At 42.2% G+C, this 22,320-nt stretch overlaps 1 protein-coding gene across 1 annotated transcript in view; it reads left to right on the plus strand.

Annotated features, from left to right (window-relative positions):
* LOC132397669 (uncharacterized) overlaps positions 1-21,914 on the plus strand; it is a 258,258-nt gene extending 236,344 nt beyond the window's left edge. The window contains exons 79-83 of the mRNA XM_059976438.1: positions 1,288-1,371; positions 3,896-3,931; positions 14,753-14,788; positions 17,105-17,151; positions 21,602-21,914. Of these exons, the coding sequence (XP_059832421.1) occupies positions 1,288-1,371; positions 3,896-3,931; positions 14,753-14,788; positions 17,105-17,151; positions 21,602-21,612 (214 nt within the window). The 3' untranslated portion in view covers positions 21,613-21,914. The remainder of the gene's footprint in view (positions 1-1,287; positions 1,372-3,895; positions 3,932-14,752; positions 14,789-17,104; positions 17,152-21,601) is intronic.
* The last annotated feature ends 406 nt before the right edge of the window (positions 21,915-22,320 follow it).

A 22,320-nucleotide genomic window follows, 5' to 3' on the forward strand; every position in this document is an offset into this window, starting at 1 on the left:
CTTCCCATTAAATCTTGATCCTAATAAGTACGTGATGTTTTCTAGTTCTTGATTCCCCAACCTTGGGATAAAGATCGAGTGCATCCACACTATCTATGCCTCATTTGATCTTACACACAAAACTATGTACGAAGTTTAATTGCCTGTCCCCTGTTGCCCTTGTGAGGGTGCAGGTGAGCAGCCACCTTGAACTGCTGCAGTCCATGACGTGCAGTTACGTCCACAATGTTATTCTGCAGAAGAGTTGCAGGACTTTGACCCAGTGATGGTGATACGTTTCCAAGTCAGGATATGTGAAGCTTTGAGATTAACTTCCAAGTAGTGGTGTCCCCTTGTCCTTCCAGCTGGTAAAGTTTCTGGATTTGGAAGGTACCATCGAAGGAATTTTGGTGAGTTGCCGCAGTTCATCCTTTAGGTGGTTCAGACTGCTACTACTGTATGCTGCTGATGGAGTGAGTGGATGTGGTGCCTATCCAGCAGGCTGCCGTGTCCTGTATGCTGGAGCTTCCTTCTGGGAGGAGGGGTGGGGAGGGTGGATATATTGAAAGGCCCAGACAGACTGCATGTGGAGAGCATGTTTCTAATAGATGAGGATTTTAGGACTAGAGGGCACAGTGTCAGAATGCAAAGAAATCCCTTTAGAGCTGAGATGAGGAGAAAATTCTTTAGCCAGAGACCGAATGACATATGAGCAGAATTAGGCCATTCAGTGTATCAAACCTGCCCCACCATTCCATCATGGCTGATTTACTATCCCTCTCAGCTCCATTCTCCTGTCTTCTCCCCATAAGTTTTTTTGACTACCTTACAAATCAAGAATTTATCAACCTTTGCTTTAAATATACCCAGTGAAGTAGCCTCCTTAGCCATCTGTGGCAATGAATTCTACAGATTAATCACCCTCTGGCTAAAGAAGTTCCTCCTCATTGCATTTGCCTTCCTTACTGTCCACTCAACCTGCAAGTTAACCTTTAGGGAATCCAGCATGAGGGCTCTCACCTCTGATTTCAGAACTTCCTCCCCAGTCAGAAAATATAGAGAACATGCAGAATGTGCTAATTCTCCTCCTACATCTTCAGGTCATTCCTTAGCAATTCAAATGCTTGAACATACAACATTGAGGTTTATCTTTCTCTACCACTCACTCAACCACTTTGTTCCACTCTTAAACCTCCCATCACTCACTTTAAACCCTGGCTTCTTGTTTTACATACCTGCTCTATGGATTGTAATTTCTTACTACCTACCCTACCAACGTATCCACGTAATCTTGTACATCTTTATCAGGTACCCCCTCAACGCAAGGATGGTTCAAAGTCTATCAGCTCAGACTGAGATGGAAAAGGGTGGATCAGTGCTATCCTCCAACAGGTATGCCAACTTATCTGATTTTGAAATATTGGCTTTGATTGATCACATAGAATTTTGTCTGCAGTGCTCAGAAGGAGGTTGAACATATTATATATCGCACAATGTTGATGTGGAAATTTAACAGCAGTCCTTCACTGTCACCGGGTTCAGCTCCTGGAACTCCATCCGAACATTTCTGTAGGAAGGAGTCTCAGTGTTTTGTGCTCCAGTGCTTTGCTGATACACTCCTGTGGGGTAGGGAAACTCAAGGAGGAGAGATTAAAGTGGACAGGCAATCAGAGTTGGGTTGTAGAAGCGAAGTGGGCTGAAGGAGAGAAAATAGCCAGAATCTCCTATCTGTGTGTTTACAGGTTTGTGTCCATTTACTCGAGGAATGTGTGTTTCCCAGTGTATATAGTGTCATACAGCGTGGAAGAGCCCCTTTGGGCCAGCTGGTTCTTGTTGATCAAGGTGCTCCATACAAGCTCATCCTATTTGCCCATATTTGGCCCATTATCTCAACTCTTCTTATGCAAAGATATGTTCAACTATCTTTTAAAATACGTTATGGCACCAGCCTCAACCACTTCCTCTAGCAGATTATTTCATACACGTAACACCATTACGTAAAAGAAAAGTTGTCCGGCAGGTTCCTATCAAATCTCGATCCTAATAAATACACGATGCTCTCCAGTTCTTGATTCCCCAAACTTGGGAAGGGGCAAGACTGACAACATACATCCTATCTATGCCATCTCATGGTTTTACACACAAAATTATACACAAAGGTTTAATTGCCTGTCCCCAGATGGATTTGTGAAGGTGCTAGTGAGCTGCCTTCTTAAACTGCTGTAGTCGTTAATGTGTGGTTACATCCACAGTGTTTTTCTGGAGAAGAGTAACAGCATTTTGACCCAGTGATAGTGTAGAAAGTCTGATATGTTTCCAAGTCAGGATGTATGTGGCTTTGAGAGCAAAGTTCAAGTTGATTTTTTCCCATGTTTTTCCTGCCCTTGTCCTTTTAGCTGGTAAAGGTTTCTGGTACTTGGAAGGTATTGTCTCAGGATTTGTGGTGAATTACCACGGTTCATCCCATAGACCAGGGGTCGGCAACCCGCGGCTCCGGAGCTGCATGCGGCTCTTTCATCTCCGTGCTGCGGTCCCCCGTGGTTTGTTAGTTTTTGAAATGTAATTCGAAATTTGAAGATTATGGTGATCTTGTACAATCTAAATAAAACATTGTGGCGACCCATTTCCTGGCACATCCAAACCGGCTCACAATTAGCCACCATTCCGGCTAAGGGAGATAGCCTACGGGGGTTTGTGAGTACGTGTCTGTTGGAGCATCCGCGCCCGGGGGGGCGGGTTGAGGGAGGCTGTTTAGTTCGAATAAAGTTATCTTTGACTGCAGTGTCGTTATTTTAGCACTGCGTGTAGCACACCGCTACAACGTGTTTTTTATCGCTATTAATATACGTCACCACTGCCAATGCCTGACACCCGCCAGTGCGCGATTTCTTTTAATTTTTCGATCCAAGGTAGGCTAACTATGGAGTAACCTTCAACCCAACGTCTTTTTTTCGGAGTTCAAAATGTTTTTGTTGCATGCAGAAATGTAATTTCGTTTTCTCTGCAGGAGTTCATCGATTTCATAAATGCAACACATTATAGTTTGTTTATACGTAGCATAAAGGCAAAAAAAAAACGTTGTATGCAGTGTTATTTCATTTTAAATGTCAAACAGGTTTTGTGGCTCCCAGTGTTTTCTTTTCTGTGGGAAATGGGTCCATATGGCTCTTTCAGTGGTAAAGGTTGCCGACCCCTGCCATAGATGATACAAAGATGACACTGTATATTGATGGTGGATTGAGTGAATGATTGTGCCTAGTAAGCAGGCAGCTATGTCCTGCATGGTATTGAACCTCCATCTAGTCAAGTGAAGAGTATTCTATTGCAATCCTGTCCTGAGCCGTGTAAATGATACTTCAGAGGTGGAAGGTAGGATCCCTCATCTAAGTCACTGAAATGCTTTTGCAGCCACATTGTGCATATGGTTACTCCAGTTCAAATTATGTTTCTATGTAACCCACAGGATTTTAATGGAATTCAGTGACAGATATAGTATATCATTAAATATTAGGTTTGACAGCTGGATTTCCAGATGTGGGGTATCTTCATTGTCTGGTCCTCTTGTGGTGTGAATGCTACTTGTCGTTGATCAGCCCAGCCTGGATGGTTGTCCAGCATTTGGATGCAGACTGCTTCATTATCTCAGGAGTTACAAATGGTTCTGAATATTGTGCAATCTTCAACAAACATCCCACCTTCTGACCTTACATCTGAAAGAAACTCATTGGTAAAGGATTAAATGTGTGTGCGTGGGTGAAATGTTTGTGGGTACATCAGCACTAGAGTGGAGCTAAACCATCCTCAATGTGGAGTAAGGTCTCAGTCTTCATTAATAATGCCATCAGTGACTCTATAGTATTATTGTGCCTCAAATTTTCTAACAATGACTTTTGTTTTATTGTGTCTTGACTTTCAGGTTCAGTGACACATCAAGTTTGGTTGAATCAGTAAGGTAAATGGACTGTTTTTAAACAACTTATTATTAAAGAGAACCTTGGCCTAGAAACTGGACCCATATATGTCTGATTTTGATGTGCAGTTCTTACAAAATTCAATCTAATCTGGGCTGGGTTAATTAGGCAATTTTTCCCAAGTGAAGTGTGTTGTTCATTGGCATGTACATCCATGTGCCATTCATTGTGGTGCATTTGTTGTCTATGTGGAATTAATTGTACACCTTGTGATCTCACTAATCATGCACCACACATTTTATTCTTTGGACACGTAAACTGGAGTTTTTGACTACAACCGATGACCTTTTTCAGAACATCCCTATTGAAAAACTAGCCTCACCCTATCAAGTTATTCACTTTGTCCTATCCATCCCTCTCCCGTCATCTTTGCCATTCCTAATTAAGATCCTCACTCTTTTCCAGTCCTAATGAAAGGCCTCTGATCTGAAACATTAACTCTGTTTTACATTTCTGATTGTTTCTAGCATCTGCTTTTACTAAACCAAGGAGGACAGGCTGCAGGGCACAATGTTTTTCTCCCTGTTTTGAGTGACATTCAAAGTTCAAATTTATTATCAAAGTACATACATGTCACCACATACAACCCTGAGATTCATTTTCTTGTGGGCAAACACAGCAAATCCTAGAAACACAATAAAATCAGTGGAAGACCAGGTCAGACAAAGTACAGACGACAACAAACTGTGCAAGCACTAAATAAATAAGCGTGAGACAGAGAGACCTTGAAAGTGACTCCAGAGGTTATGGGAACAGTTCAGTGATGGGGCGAGTGGTGTTATCCCCTCTAGTTCAAGAACTTGATGGATGAAGAGTAGTAACTGTTCTGGAATCTGGTAGTGAGGCTCCTGTACCACCTTCCTGATGGCAGCAGTGAGAAGAGAACATGGCATGGGTGTTGGGGGCACTGATGATGGATCCTTCTTTCTTATTACAGCGCTCCATGTAAATGTGCTCAATGGTAGTAAGGGCTTCACCCATGCTGGACTAGGCTATATCCACTACTTTTTGTAGTATTTTCCATTCAAGGGCATTGGTGTTTCCATCCCAGGCTGTAATGCAACTCATCAATATACTCTCCACCCCATACCTGTAGAAGTGCTGCCAGGCTTTCCTCATAATGGTACTTTCATGCTGGAAACAGAAATAACACCAAGCAATTTAAAAGTTACCGGCTTTCTCCACCTCTGATCCTCTGGTGAGGACTGGCTCATGGACCTCGATTTCCTCTTCCTCAAGTCAATAACCATCGCCTTGACCTTGCTGACATTGAGTGAGAGGTTGCTGTTGTTGTTGTGGTACCATTCAGCAAGATTTTCAATCTCTCTTCTATTCTGATCCGCCACCACCTTTAATCCGGCCAACGACAGTGGTGTTATCAGCAAACTTAAATATGGCATTGACCTCACAGTCGTTGGTACAAAGAGAGCAGAACAGGGGACTTAGCACACCTCTCTGTGGTGTACCTGAGCTGCTGGAGATTGAGGAGGAGCTGTTTTTGCTGATCCAAACTGACTGGGGTCTGCAAGAGAGCAAATCAAGGATCCAATTCCATAAGGAGGTATTGAGGCCAAGATCTTAAAGCATATTGATTAATTTTGAGGGAATGATAGAATTGAATGCTGAGGTGTAGTCAACAAAGAGCATCCTGATGTATGTAGCTTCGTTATGATAAGTTCCAGATTTGAGTGAGGAGGCAATGAAATGGCATCTACCATGGATCTGTTGTGATGGTAGGCAAATGGGAGTGGATCCAAGTAGCTTCTCAGGGAGGAGTTGATATGTTTCATCACCAACATCACAAAGCACTTCATCACAGTTGATGTAAATGTGACTGGATGATAGTCTTTGAAGCAGGTGGGTACCTCAGACCGCCAAACTGAGGGGTTAAGGATATTGATAAACATTTCAGCCTGTTGATCTGTACAGGTCTTCAGTACTTGGCTAGGTACCCCACCTGGGCCGAATGCTTTCTGTGGGTTCACCCTGCTGAAAGATGCTCTCAGAGACTGAAGTCACATCACTTTGGGATCTGCTTAATGAGCTGACATTGCAAAAATTCAAAGTGCTCAATGAGAACACTGCCTGCAGCGTTCATACATTACCAGTCCCACTGAGTGTGTTCAAACTAACCAAGAGTATTTCCTCCAGATTTTAGCTGCTGAGATACACATTCCTGGTTTCCCATAGTTGTCCTCCTATGCTTGCTTTGACCATCAGAAAATGGAGAAGCTATCGCAAACACCAACCCCCCCCCCCCCCCGATCCCCCTGAAGGATCCCATGATCTGGTATCATGGTATATGATACCATGGTATACCCATGGGTAGCTGGTATCAGGTGTATCGATATTTCAGTGGAACAAAGGAAATTATAGTGGTATGAGAGGGGAACTGGCCCAAGTTGATTGGAAAAGTAAGCTAAATGGAAGGACAGTAGAGCAGAATTGGATGAAATTCCTACAAGAAATAAAGAAAGTGCGGGAAACATATATTCCAAGACAAAAGAAAATCATAAAAGGAAAAATGACACAAGTGTGGCTAACGAGAGAAGTTAAGGCTAAAATAAAAGCAAAAGAGCAAAAGATTAAAAGTACAAGGAAGCAAAAATTAGTGGGAAAACTGAGGACTGGATGAATTATAAAAGTTTACATAAGGAAACTAGAAGTCATTAGGAAAGAAAAGATGAATTATGAAAGGAAATTGGCAACTAACATAAAAAAGAACAGTTTTTTTTAGATATATGAAGAGTAGAAGAGTGACACGGGTAGAAATAGGACCAATTGAAAAGGATACTGGAGAAATTATAATGGGTAACAAAAGATAGCAGAGGAACTAAATGAGTATTTTGCATCAGTCTTCACAGTGGAAGACATTAGCAACATAACTGATAGCCAGAGGTCTCAGGGAATAGAATTAGGTACAGTCAAGATTACTAGAGAGAAAGTGATTGAGAAGCTAAATGGACTAAGGATAGATAAGTTTCCCGGACCAGATGAAGTGCATCCATGGGTTCTGAAGAAGGTGGCTTTGGAGATTGTGGAGGCATTGGAAATAATCTTCCAGGAATCAGTAGACTCGGGCACGGTTCCAGAGGACTGGAAGGTCGCAAATGTAGTTCCATTGTTTAAGAAGGGGGGAGGCAGCAAAAAGAAAATTACAGACCTAATAGTCTGACATCACCTTGAGGTGTATGACAAACTAGGCCCAAGCCAGCATGGTTTCATGAAGGGAAGACCCTGCCTCACCAACCTATTGGAATTTTTTGAGGAAATCTCAAATAAGATTGACAAGGGAGAGGCTGTGAATGTTGTGTATTTGGATTTTCAAAAGGCCTTTGATAAGGTGCTGCGTAAGAGGCTGCTTAATAAGATGAGGGCCTATGGAATTACAGGAAAGATAATGTTGGAATGGGTGGAGCATTGGCTGATAGGCAGAAAGCAAAGAGTGGGAATACAGGGATCCTATTCTGGTTGGTTGCCGGTTACTAGTGGTGTTCCACAGGGATCGGCGCTGGGGCCTCTTCTTTTTACACTGTATATCGATCATGGATTAAATGGTTTTGTGGCTAAATTTGCGGACAACATCAAGCTAGGTGGAGGAGCAGAAAGTGTCGAAGAAACGGAAAGGTTGCAGAGAGACTTGGTCAGTTTAGGAGAGTGGGCAAAGAAATGGCAGATGAGATACAATGTTGAGAAAAGTACAGTTGCACATTTTAGAAGAAGAAACAATCGGGCAGATTATTATTTAGATGGGGAGAAAATTTAAAAATCGGAAGTGCAAAGGGACTTGGGGGTCCTACTGCAGGATACCCTAAAGGTTAACCACCAGGTTGGATCGGCAGTAAGGAAAGCGAACGCTATGTTGGCATTCATTTCAAGAGGAGTAGTATATAAGAGTAAGGAGGTGTTGATGAGGCTCTATGGGGCACTGGTGAGACCCCATTTGGAATACTGTGTGCAGTTTTGGGCCCCCTATCTTAGAAAGGATGTGCTGATGTTGGAGAGAGTTCAGAGAAGATTCACTAGGATGATTCCTGGAATGCAGGGACTAACATATGAGGAGCGTTTATTGGCTCTTGGATTGTATTCATTAGAGTATAGAAGAACGAGAAGGGATCTCATAGAAACATTTTGAATGTTGAAAGGGTTAGACAGAGTAGATGTGGAAAGGCTGTTTCCCTTGGTGAGTGAGTCCAAGACAAGAGGCCACAGTCTTAGAATTAGAGGGTACCCATTTAAAATAGAGATGAGGAGAATTTTTTTTAGCCAGAGGATTGTGGATTTATGGAATTCGTTGCCACATACAGCTGTGGAGGCCCAATCACTTAAGGTTTTTAAGGAGGAGATTGACAGGTATCTGATTAGTCAGGCTATCAAGGGATATGGGAAAAATGCCAGAAATTGGAACTAAACGGGAGAATAATTTAGCTCATGGTGGAGTGGTGGAACAGACTCGATGGGCTGAATGGCCTACTTCTGCTCCTTTATCTTGTGATCTTTTGATCTCAATTTCCAAAGCTGTCATGCGAGATGCCTTCAGGGAGGTGAATCCAAGGAAAGCTTCCGGACCGGACAGGGTACCAGGCCACATACTAAAGGCCTGTGCTGACCAACTGGCTGGAGTGTTCACCGAGATCTTCAACCTCCTGCTTTGTCAGTGTGTGATACCCACCTGCTTCAAGCAGGCTTCAATTACACCGGTGCCCAAGAAGAGCATGGTGATCTGCCTCAATGACTATTGCCCAGTTGCACTTGCACCCACAGTGATTACGTTTTAAAAGGTTGTTGATGAAACTTATCACCTCTTATCTGAGAGGTGACTTGTATCTGCTCCAATTTGCCTACTGGAGCAACAGGTCCACAGCAGGTGCCACCTCACTGGCTCTTCACAAAATCCTGAAACATCTGGATGCTTACATCAGGATGCTCTTTGTCAATTGCGGCTCAGCATTGAATCCCCTTAAAACTAATCAATAAACTCCAGGACCTTAGCCTCAATACCCTCTTGTGCAATTTGATCCTGGATTTCCTTACTAGTACACCCCAATCAGTTCGGATTGGCAACAAAATCTCCTCCACCATCTCCATCAACACAGGTGCACCATAGGGCTGTGTGCTTAGCCCCCTGCTCTACTTGCATTACACCTATAACTGTGTGGCTAAGCATAGCTCCAACGCCATATTCAATTTTGTTGAGCCAAATCAAAGGTGGTGATAAATCAGCATACAGGAGGGAGTTTGAAAATTTGGCTGAGTGGAGTCATAACATCAACCTCTCATTCAACGTCAGCAAGACCAAGGAAATGATTATAGATTCAGGAAAGGGAAACCGAAGCCAGTCCTCAGAAGATCAGAGGTAGAGAGGGTTAGCAACTTTAACCTGTTCCTGGGTGTTACCAAATATTACTTAAGTATTAAATGTACAATAGTGGGGTTGAAGTCTTACCAAGAAGGATGTGGATGATAGAGAGATCAGTACCGAGAGGATTAATTCCCAGGATGTTTTGAAGTAAAGGAGGAGGTAGTATCGAGTCCCTTAAAGAGCATTAAGGTTTAAAAGTTCTCAGGGACTGATAGATTGATGGGGCTTTGAATAATATCTTCGTATGCTCTGTAGCCACAGGCTAGGTGCCATTAGTCCATCAAGTAGCTAATGTTGTTCCATTGTTCAAGAAGGGAACCAGAGATAATCCTGGAAACTATAGACTGCTGTCAATCATAGGGAAGTTACTGGAGAGAATTCATAGAGATAGGATTTGTGAACATTGGAAAATCTAATTAGGGAGAGCGAGCATGGATTTATACGGGACAAGTAGTGTCTTTGTTAGGGTGTATTCTGGAGTTAGAGTATATAGCAAATATTAACTTCACCAGCAACCAGTCTTCAGAAATGAACATGGATTGTAGACTGAATTTAAAATGCAGCTCTGAACGATAGTTTTCCTGGAACTGTGCAATGGAGTTGATTGTAAACCAGACGATGCTGATTAAGTTTCATTGTGGGTGTCTGGAGTGTGGGTGCGAAGAAGGGGTGTGAAGACCATAATTCAAATGAAGTTGTGTAGATACATTGTAACTATAGAATTGTCCTGCTGTTATCTTTGATCTTTAGCATATAAAAAAAGTAATGTAATAATGGATCGGGAGGCCTCTTCCTCCAAGAGTGTCTCAACATGATGGCTGCTACCTGCTTCTGTTGAATAGAACACTTCTGCTTCCACTAGCTTCAGGGTCTCTCTGGTAACTTCGTTCATGTTAAAACATCCTATTAACTTGACTGAGTTCTTTGACGAGACGACGAGGGTGATTAATGAAGGTTCAGCTGTAGATTATTGTCTGCATGGATTTTAGTAAGGTGTTTGACAAGGATAGTCATGGGAGACTCATCCAGAAGATTAAGCTGCATGGAATCAGGGATGAACTGGCCATTTGGATTCAAAACTAGCTTGCCTATAGAAGATAGAGAGTGGTGGAGCTGGAGGTCTATGATTAGTGGTTCTTCACACAGATCTGTACTGGGACCTCCGTTTGTGATATATATATAAAAATGTCCTGCATGACAACACAGATGAGTGGGTTAATAAGTTTGCATGTTGTACAATGAAAAGTGGTGTTGTGGATAACGTAGGTGACTGGCAAATAGAGTGGAATATAGATCAGTTTTAGATATGGGCAGTGAATAGTAGGTGGAGCTTAACCCAGCTAAGTATTAAGTGTTGCACTTGGTAAGTCAAAGTAAAGAGACTGTGCACAGGCAAGGCCCTTAACAGTGTGGATGAGCAGAGGGATCCTGCAGTCCAAGTTCATAATTCCTTGAAAGTGGCTACGGATTGATAGGGTGGTTAGGAAGATCAAATGCTATGCTTACCTTTATTAGTTGAGACATTGAGTTCAAAAATCAGGAAGTTATGTCGCAGCTTTATAAAACTCTAGTAAGACTGCATCTGGAGTATTGCATACAGTTCTGGTCACTCCATCATGTGAAAGATGTTGAAGCTTTGGAGAAAGAGCAGAAGAAATTTACCAGAATGCTATAAGGAGGCTGGACAAACTTGGGTTGTTTTCTCTGGAGCAGCAGAGGCTGAGGGGCGATCTGATGGAAGCTTATAAGATTATGAGAGGCAAGAATAGAGTAGATAGACAGTATCTTTAATCCCAGGGTTGAAATGTCTAATACCAGAGAGTATGATAAAGTGAGAGGGGTCATTTCAAAGGAGATGTGAGGGACATGGTTTTGTTTGTTTTTCTTGTTTTACACAGGGAGCAGTGGGTGCCTGAAATGTGCTGCCTGGGATAGTGGTATAGGCAGATACATTAGGTACTTACAAGACATTTTTAGGTAGACACAGGAATGTGAGGAAAATGGAGGGATCTGAACACTGAAATAGTAGTGATTAGTTAGCCATTTGATTACTAATTAAATTGGTTCAGTATAAAATTGTGGGCTGAAGGGCTTGTTCCTGTGCTATACTGTTCTATATTCTATGTTCTAAGATACCCACGTGACATTGAATGGGATTGCCACAGAGCCACATCTCCCATTGCTGTCAGGATGCAGATTCAGACTCTGGCCACCAGGTGGCTCTACATTCCAAACTTTGACACTGAAAATACTGCAGATGCTAGAAAGCCGAAATAAAAGCAGAAAATGCAGAAAATGCTCATCAGGGGATGACGTATTTGTGGAGAGATAAAAAGAACTGGTGACCTTTCATTGGAACTGGAAATGGCAGTGACATTTTGGGGAAAACCTAGCAAGGTGATTTATTATTTCACGTTTCAAATATTAGGCAAACCAAGAGTCTACAGGGGAAGTTGGGTTAATGAGCTAGTCCACAAACCCAGTGTCTCCTCGGCTATACTTGTCCTGGACTATGGACACTATGATCTGGAAAGACAGAATGAGTTTCAGGGATCGGGCTTAGCCAACACTGAACAACCCTTTCAATGATCTAAGAGCTGCCTTCAAAACAATTGAACATAATTGACCACAACATTCTCCTAGATCGCCTTGAGAACCAGGTTAGCCTCTCATAAATCTTTGAGAGAAAATTTTTTTTAAGGCATATGATGTACCTTTTGGTATTGCCTTGGTCTCCTGCTATTTTCCATAAACATGCTTAGGAGGCATCATTAGAGATCACCACAGTTATGCAGACACATACAATTGCACATCTCTGTTGAGCCTGATGGTGATAACACCCTCTCTCTCTGACATCTAGTAAGGCTGCAATAAACAGATGGATGATCCTTAAAACTAAATGACGAAAAAACTTAAATACTTCTTAATCGTCCCAAAGCCAAAGAATAAACTTATTGATAAACTTGAGAACTTGGCTCCCCTTGTAAAATCTGAACAAGACTAGGTGTTACCATTGATTCAGATTTGAATTTTAAATCTCACATAAAGGAAGTCCCCAGGACAGAATTTTTACACTTTGCAGCGGTATGTCCATATCTGTCACGCAGTGATTCTAAAAAAACTGCATCACGCCTTTACAGTGCCTACGAAAAGTATTCACCCCCACCCCCCCCCCCAAAAGTTTTAATGTTTTAATATTGTACAACATTGAACCACTGTGGATTTAATTTGACTTTTTTTGACACTGATCAACAGACAAAGACTCTTTCATGTCAAAGTGAAAACAGATCACTACAAAGAGATCTAAATTAATTACAAGTATAGAACAAAATAATTGATTGCATAAGTATTCATCCCCCTTTAAATATGACACACCAAATCATCACTGGTGGCGCCAATTAGTTTTAGAAGTTGTATAATTAGTTAAATGGAGATGTTTTTGGAGACCTGTGTGCAGTCAAAGTGTTTCAATTGATTGTAGTAAAAATATCTGTATCTGGAAGGTCCAACTGCTGATGAGTCAGTATCCTGGCTAAAACTACACCATGAAGACACAAGAACACTCCAAGCAACTCTCAAAGATGTTATTGAAAAGCACACGAATACAAGAAAATTTCCAATTCAATGAATATCCCTTGGAGTACAGTTACGCCAATCATCAGGAAATGGAGAGAATATGGCACAGCTGTAAATCTGCCTGGAGCAGGCTGTGCTAAAAAACTGAGTGACAGTGCAAGAAGGGGACTGGTGAGGGAGGCCACCAAGAAGCCTATGACAACCCTGGAGGAGTTGCAAGCTTCAGTCGCTGAGATGGGAGAGACTGCATACAACAACAGTTTCCTGGGTGCTTCACCAGCCGCAGTTTTATGGGAGATTGGCAAAGAGAAAGGCACTGTTCAAAAAAAAACTCTCATAAAATCTTGGTTAGAGTTTGCCAGAAGGCATGTAGAAGACTCTGAAGTCAGCTGAAGTGGAAGGTTCTGATGAAACCAAAATTGAGCTTTCGGCCATCAGACTAAACTCTATGTTTGGCATAAGCCAAATGCCGCACATCATCAAAAACACACCATCCCTACTGTGAAGCGTGGTGGTGGCTGCATCACGCTGTGGGGATGCTTCACTGCAGCAGGCCCTGGAAGGCTCGTGAAAGTAGAGAGTAAAATGAAAGCAGCAAAATACAGGGAAATCCTGGAGGAAAACCTGATGCAGTCTGCAAGAGAACGGTGACTTGGGAGAAGATTTGATTTCCAGCAAGACAATGACCCCAAGGGTAAAGCAAAAACTGCACAGGAATGGCTGAAAAACAAAGTTAATGTCCTGGAGTGGCCAAGACTTCAATCCAATTGAGAATTTGAGGCTGGACTGAAAAGGGCTGTTCACTCACAGCCCTCATGCATTCAGGCAGAGCTTGAGCTGTTTTGTAAAGAATGGGGGAAAAAATTGCAGTGTCTGGATGTACAAAGCTGATAGAGACCTATCGATACAGACTCAAGGCTGTAATTGCTGCCAAAGGCTGTAACTGCATCTATTAAAGTACTGACTTGAAAGGTGTGAATATTTACACAATTATTTTGAATTTTATATTTATAATTGATTTAGACCACTTTGTAGAGACCTGTTTTCACTTTGACATAGAAGACTCTTTCTGTTGATCAGTGTCAAGAAAGCCAAATTAAATCCACTGTGATTCAATGTTGCAAAACAAAACTTGCAAAGGGAGATGGGGATGAATACTTTTTAATAGGCATTGTATATCAAAAAGAATACATTACTGCCACCCATTTTTATTGGCCTTCCAAAGCAATCTATTGACAAACTTCAACTCATTCAGAACACCACTACTTGACTTTTAACTAAAACCAAGATGAGGGAGCATATCACTCCTATCCTATCTACTCTGCATTGGCTCCCTGCACCTTTTAGAATTGATTTTAAAGTTCTCTTACTTTTTAAATCTCTAAATAGTCTAGGACCGGAGTACATCACAGCATTGCTTTCATTTTACAATTCTAATCGAGTTCTCAGATCTTCTTCTGCTAGCCTTTTAAATTTAAACAATCTCTCTTAAAAGATAATTGGCAGATCATCTTTGTTGAACTATACTAAACTGTGCAAGTCAATACATAAAACTATACAGGATGCAGATTTAGTTGACACTTTCAAGTGACAGCTCAAAACCTACTTATTTAATCTTGCTTTTAATTAACATTTTATCTTTTATTTCCATGTTTGCACTTTATCCCATAGTAAAACACTTTGAACTGCATTACCTTTATGAAAAGTGCTCTATAAATAAATTATTAATATTATTAATAATGATGTCAGGAGGCTATGAACAATAATTCTGATGGTCAAAGTTTATGTGGGCAAATAAGCTAAAGAAACCTCCTTATCCTTCTTACCCAGCCAAGCTCTTACACAGTTTTCATTCATGTTTTAGGATCCGATCATCAACACAGTTCATTAAGTCAAACAGGTATGGGATCTTAAATGGATTATCTACTTACCAGCTTTACATTTATCATAAACCTTCTCCAACAACTTTTGATGGAATTCAGCTTTTTGCTTTTGGTATTATTTCAGGTTCAGCTGTGAGATGGTCAAATGACATTGTCAGACTGAGCTAAAACTGTTGCAAGATCAAATCCTAAAGCTTAAATACAACATCTTAGCTGACACTCCAGTGCAATACTAGAGGAGTGCTGCACTGTCAGAGGCCCCATCTCTCTAGGATTTCAACACTGGATGATAAAAATCCGTGGGTTTTATTTTGTAGAAGAGGGAATTGTGTTATCCCCACCCTCCTGCCTGATAGATATACCATCCACAGATATACGATCACTAAAAACAAGTATATAGTTACAATATGATTACTGATTCTGGGAGACTATTGTGTCCTAATTAGCTCCACGCTTACCTTCTTCTTTGGGTGTCCCTCTGGATGGAGGATAGTTTGGTTCCACTCTGGGTCTGGGAGCTCTAAGGTAGATGATGAGGCCAAAGTGGGATCCATAGACTTGGCCAAAGGAGAAGTGTATCCACTCCTTCCATCATTGTCATCAGGCTTCCTTGTGCTCCTCATTCACAAACTTGAGGTTCTTACTGGGACTCCACAATGCTCCTTCTGCACTTTGCGCAGTCACAGCCAGAGGTACCCAGAAGAGAGTAGGGAGTTTGCCTTTTCTCATTGAGGCTTTGAACCTTTTCTTTGGTCCATCTCATAACCCCCTTCCTTTCACAGACCTCAGAATAGAGTCACAAGTTACAGCAAATGCTGGAATCTGTAGCAACACAAGACACTAGAGGGAATCAGAGGGTTGGGCAGCATCTCTGAGGGACATGGTCTGTCCCCTCTGGAGATGCTGCCCATCAAGACCCTTCATTTAGTCCAGAAACATTGACTGTCAATTTCATTTCATAGATGCTGCCTGAACTGGAGTTGCTTCAGCATCTTGTGTGTCGCCTAGAATGCTGCTCCTGTTTCAGGAATCCAGCATCAGCCTACCTGAGCTGCCTAGCAGAGCCAACCCAGAGTAACTAAGGGCTCAGTGCTGGGACTATGACCAGACGTGTGACAAAATAGCTAGCTCCTTGCTTGTTGAAGCATCCTTGTTGAAGCTTGCTTGTTGTAATGCAATGTGTGTCTATAAAGAAGAGGTTCTCCCTTGTATAAATTGTTGGATCCCTCTTGCACGATATAGCATGTTCAACCTTTATATAGTGTGGTGTGAAAGGAAGGGTCTCCTTACATGATGTGGTTAGATTGCCCCAGTACAGATGGGTCCACCTTTTATATGATGTAACATCTTACATGTTCCCTTGATTTCATTAGGACCTCCGTTGGTCGGTGTTGACCATGCATGCTGCATCCTAGCTGTCTGTAAGCCAGGGTAGTACGATATGGAGAGTAAGCTTCTTCCTTTGCAGAGGGCTCCCCCCTCCATGCAGCCGATGAATCCAGAGGAACAGCAGGGACCCGATACAGTTTGGCACCAATGGTATAGCAGGAGTTGCCATTCAGCATTGAACTCAATATAAGAATGCCTTGGGGACTGCAGCTCTGGATTTTTCCTCAGAGTTTACAAAGCCTTCCCAATGAGTAGGCACAAGGCAGCAAAGATTTGAAATTGGAATATTCTTTCTCCGGGATGAGCTGCCAACTGACAAGCCCTATCTGCCTGAAGCAAGTGGCTTTAAGGTTCCAATAACCCTCCTTTGCCCATTGTCCTGTTAGTAGAAACTGTTCTGCCAGGTCTAGTAGCTAAACTACATGTGAAGGCCAGGAGCTGGACTTGGTTGTCAGAAGCTACTTGAGACACAAGCCATTGCAAGCATTTAATAGTTAGTGGTACCTTATCTCTACTACCTCTCCCGGATATGACAACCTTAAGGAACCTCCCTTGATTAATGAAATATATTCATTCCCCTGTGATGGTGACAGTTTCCTAACTTGGAGCAGGATTTAGGAATCATTATGAGGGTGCAGCTCAAGGTTATTAGTGCATGGCTCCTCATCACGGTCCTTGTAGATGTAAATGCAGAGGAACAAACAGTATTTAGGCAAACTATTCCAACAAATATCAAGATTTATGGGGAAATATTCATCAAGAGAAAAAATAGATTACCAGAATTCACTGAAATGGATTATTATGAATGAATATCCCTTCCAAAGGTTGGGCTTTTTCATGGAACTGATGGTCAACACCTCAAACTTTTATATCTATCAGTTCTGATATTTGGTGTGGGAGAAGAGATGGATGTATACATAAATAAATATATTTTATTTCTACAGGGAGATTCATCTTGTTTCAACCTCTTCACCCACCTCAGGCAGTATCGGTGAGTATTAGTTCAACTTTTATTCTTTTCAGTGTGATTTTAATGAATTCAGTTATTCATTTTCAGGGGGCAAAGCATGGAATAAGGAGATTAGAAAATTGTCATTATCATTTGGGTCTTTCCTCAAAGCAGCTAATCCCTGAATGACCTTGGATCCATTCTAAACAATTACACACAGTACATGTCTATCTTGAGAGCAAAATAAGACATCAGCCACAACGGCCAGGTAGTCATAGTAGTGTAGCAATAGGCACAATCTTGTTACAGCTCAAGGTGTCAGAGTTTGGAGTTCAATTCCAGAGTTGGCTGCAAGGAGTTTGTATGTTCTCCCCATGACCACGTGGGATTCCTCCAGGTGCTCCAGTTTCTTCCCACTGCCCAGACATACCAGTTAGTAGGTTAAATGGTCACTGTAAATTGTCCTGTAATTAGGCTAGGGTTAGCCATATAACAATTACAGCACGGAAACAGGCCATCTCGGCCCTTCTAGTCCGTGCCGAACACTTACTCTCACCTAGTCCCACTGGCCTGCACTCAGCCCATAAGCCTCCATTCCTTTCCTGTCCATATACCAATCCATTTTTTTTTTAAATGACAATATTGAACCTGCCTCTACCACTTCTACTGGAAGCTCGTTCCACACAGCTGCCACTCTCTGAGTAAAGTTCCCCCTTGTGTTACCCCCTAAACTTTAGCCCCTTAACTCTCAACTCATGTCCTCGTTTGAACTTCCCCTGCTCTCAATGGAAAAATCCTATCCACGTCAACTCTATCTATCCCCCTCATAAACTTTGAAAACCTATTTCATTATCCACAACGCCACCTATCTTAGTATCATCTGTATAGACTTTGTACTTGCTAATCCAATTTACCACCCCATCATCCAGATCATTAATGTATATGGCAAACAACACTAGACCCTGTACAGACCCCTGAGGCACACCAACTAATCACCAGACTCCAACCTGACAAACAGTTATCCACCACTACTCTCTGGCATCTCCCATGCAGCCACCGTTGAATCCATTTTACTACTTCAATATTAATACCTAATGATTGAACCTTCCGTGCGGAACCTTGTCAAAGGCCTTACTGAAGTTCATATAGATGACATCCACTGCTTTACCCTCATCAACTTTCCTAGTAACCTCTTCAAAAAATTCAGTAAGATTTGTCAAACATGACCTTCCACGCACAAATCCATGTTGACTGTTCCTAATCAGACCCTGTCTATCCAGATAATTATATATACCATCTCTAAGAATACTTTCCATTAATTTACCCACCACCAGCGTGAAACTTACAGGCCGGTAATTGCTAGGTTTACTCTTAGAGCCCTTTTTAAACAATGGAACCACATGAGCAATACACCAATCCTCCGGCACCATCCCCGTGTCTAATGACATTTGAAATATTTCTGTCAGAGCCCCTGCTGATTTCTACACTAACTTCCCTCAAGGTCCTAGGGAATATCTTGTCAGGATCCGCAGACTTATCCACTTTTATATTCTTTAAAAGTGCCAGTACTTTCTCTTCTTTAATCATCATTGTTTCCATAACTACCCTACTTGTTTCCCTTACCTTACACAATTCAATATCCTTCTCCTTAGTGAATACCAAAGAAAAGAACTTGTTCAAAATCTCCCCCATCTCTTTTGGTTCCACACATAGCTGTCCACTCTGATTCTCTAAGGGACCAATTTTATACCTCACTATCCTTTTGCTATCAATATAACTGTAGAAACCCTTTGGATTTATTTTCACCTTACTTGCCAAAGCAACCATTAGCTTTTCTAATTTCTTTAAGATTCTTCTTATATTCTTTATATTCTTCGAGCACCTCATTTACTCCATGCTGCCTATATTTATTGTAGATCTCTCTCTTTTTCAAAACCAAGTTTCCAATATCCCTTGAAAACCATGGCTCTCTCAAACTTTTAACCTTTCCTTTCAACCTAACAGGAACATAAAAATTCTGTACCCTCAAAATTTCACCTTTAAATGTCCTCCATTTCTCAATTACATCCTTCCCATAAAACAAATTGCCCCAATCCACTCCTTCTAAATCCTTTCGCATCTCCTCAAAGTTAGCCTTTTTCCAATCAAAAATCTCAACCCTGGGTCCAGTCCTATCCTTCTCCATAATTATATTGAAACTAATGGCATTGTGATCACTGGACTTGAAGTGCTCCCCAACACATACCTCCGTCACCTGACCTATATCATTCCCTAACAGGAGATCCAACACTGCCCCTTCTCTAGTTGGTACCTCTATATATTGCTACAAAAAACTAACCTGCACACATTTTACAAACTCCAAACCATCCAGCCCTTTTACAAAATGGGCTTCCCAGTCTATGTGTGGAAAAATAAAATCTCCCAGAATCACAACCCTGTGCTTACTACAAACAACTGCTATCTCGTTGCAAATTTGCTCCTCCAATTCTCACTCCCCATTAGGTGGTCTATAATAGACCTTTCTCATTCCTCAATGCCTCCCAAATGGTCTCCCTAGACAAGCCCTCTAATCTATCCTGCCAAAGAACTGCTGTAATATTTTCTCTGACAAGCAACGCAACACCTCCCCCTCTTGTCCCTCCGATTCTATCACACCTGAAGCAACGAAATCCAGGAATATTTAGTTGCCAATTATACCCCCTCCTGCAACCATGTTTCAGTAATAGCTACAACATATTTCCAGGTATCAATCTATGCTCTAAGCTCATCCACCTTTCTTACAATGCTCCTAGCATTAAAATAGATGCATTTAAGAAACTCTCCACCTCTTACTCTCTGTTTATCCCTAACGGTGCAAACAACTTTATTATCTTTTTCTTCCTTCTCCGCTATATCTTTGGTCTGAGCGCTCCCCTTCTCTATCACCTGCCTATCCTCCCTCACACACTTACTAGCTTTCTCTATTTGTGAACTAACCTCCTCTCCCCTAGTCTCTTCAATTTGATTCCCACCCCACAACCATTCTTGTTTAAAGTCTCCCCAGTAGCCTTAGCAAATTTCCCTGCCAGGATATTGGTCCCCCTAGGATTCAAGTGCAACCTGTCCTTTTTGAACAGACCACACCTGCCCCAAAAGAGGTCCCAATGATCCAGAAACTTGAATCCCTGCCTCCTGCTCCAATCCCTCAGCCACGCATTTATCCTCCACCTCATTCCATTCCTACTCTCACTGTCACATGGAACAGGCAGTTATCCCGAGATTACAACCTTTGGGGTCCTTCTTCTCAACTCCCTTCCTAACTCCCTATATTCTCCTTTCAGGATCTCTTCCCTTTTCCTACTATGTCATTGGTACCTAAATGTACCACGACCTTTGACTCCTCACCCTCCCACTTCAGGATATCTTGGATGCGATGAGAAACATCCCAGACCCTGGCACCAAGGAGGCAAACTACCATCCAGGTCTCCTGACTGCGTCCACAGAATTGCCTATCTGACCCCCTAACTATTGAGTCCCCTATTACTACTGCCTTCCTCTTCCTTTCCCTACCCTTCTGAGCTACAGGGCCAGACTCTGTGCTGGAGGCATGGCCACTGTTGCTTCCCGCAGGTAGGCTGTCCCCAACAGTACTCAAACTGTACTTATTGTCAAGGGGTACAGCCACTGGGGTACTCTCTAGTACCTGACTCTTCCCCTTCCCTCTCCTAACTGTGACCCACTAGTCTGCATCCCGTGGCCCCGGTATGACCACCTGCCTGTAACTCTCCTCTATCAAGGTCATCGAGCTGCAGGTCCAGTTCCCTAACATGGTCCCTTAGAAGCTGCAGCTCAGTGCATCTGGTGCAGATGTGGACATCCAGGAGGCTAGGAGACTCCAGGACCTCCCACATCCAACACTGAGAACACTAACTGCCCTCACACATCCCCTTTCCTCAAACAACAGGAAAAACTGAAAACTAAACCTATCTTGCCTCACCCGTTTCTGCCTAAGCCTGTTGAGCCAAAGCCCTGAAGCCTTCACTCTTCTCCCGGCCCACTCCGCTGCCCGCTGGATAAGGCTGTGTTCCTTTTAAATTTCCTGCGCCTCACTGCCTGACATCAGACGCCTGTGCAGCCCCTTCTCTCTTAACTCCGACGAGAAGAAGAAAAAAATCAAAAGGGCTCCCGCTGCACTCCTGTTCTGATTCTCAGACTTCCTTCTCCAAATTAAATACGTGAGTTGCTGGGCAGCATAGATTGTTGGACCAGAAGGGCCTGTTCTGCGCTGCCTTTCTAAATAAAGCTATTCCTGTCATAGAACATGCCTTCAAGCTGCTCTGAAGAATGCCTCTAAAAATCAACCATGAACATTAAAAGGATTTACTAGCTTTCCCATTTTATAATTGTTTGTGGGACAAGGCCCTCATGAACCCTCCAATTACAAGCAACATCGTTCCCTCTCCCACCTGCCTCACTTACCTGCTGACACCCACTTCATCTTCTTGCTTTTCAGATAACCAATGAGCATCAATCCAAGTTTGCGTTCAAGGTGAAACTTGTCGAACATCTACTCATGCTGGGCAATTATTGAACAGCAGTGCTTAAAGCAATTTCCTCTTCACAGAAACGCTTCACATCAACAGAAATGAGGAACAAGGATCTAACATATCCATGGTCATTGCAATAGAAATGTCAACTATAATGGGCAGACACTTTGACTGCACTGTAGTGGCTTGCCTAGTGTTTGTATTTTACTATATATATTACCAAAATCTGACAATGGTGTGCAGCATTTAAACTTCAATAAATACTGTTTTACCAAGTTACCATATGTTTGCATAAATAATGTCTCTCAGCAGACCAGGTTCATTCACATCATCTTTCAATTCAAATAAACATCAAACTCTTTTCTGAACATTTCCGGAACTTCCTTTCAGAGAATCCTCTGGTGTGGCCCTCCCCCTGTAGGTGAGGACATTCATCAAAAGGCTCTAATGAGAAAAATGCACATGCCTGAAGTCAATATTAGAGACAGGAAGTATCAGAGATACTCATCTGAAATGTTGTCAGAATCACAGAGCACGGAAACGTGTGCTTCAGCCCACCGGGTTTGCACTGACCATCAAGCACCCATTTACACGCATTCCACTTTACTCCTCCCACATTCCCATCCATTCCTCTAGTGTTTTACCACACTAAGGACAAATAATGGGATGTGGAATGAAACGAGGG

This window comes from Hypanus sabinus, chromosome 8, assembly GCF_030144855.1.
Source record: "Hypanus sabinus isolate sHypSab1 chromosome 8, sHypSab1.hap1, whole genome shotgun sequence".
NCBI classification, from domain to species: domain Eukaryota; kingdom Metazoa; phylum Chordata; class Chondrichthyes; order Myliobatiformes; family Dasyatidae; genus Hypanus; species Hypanus sabinus.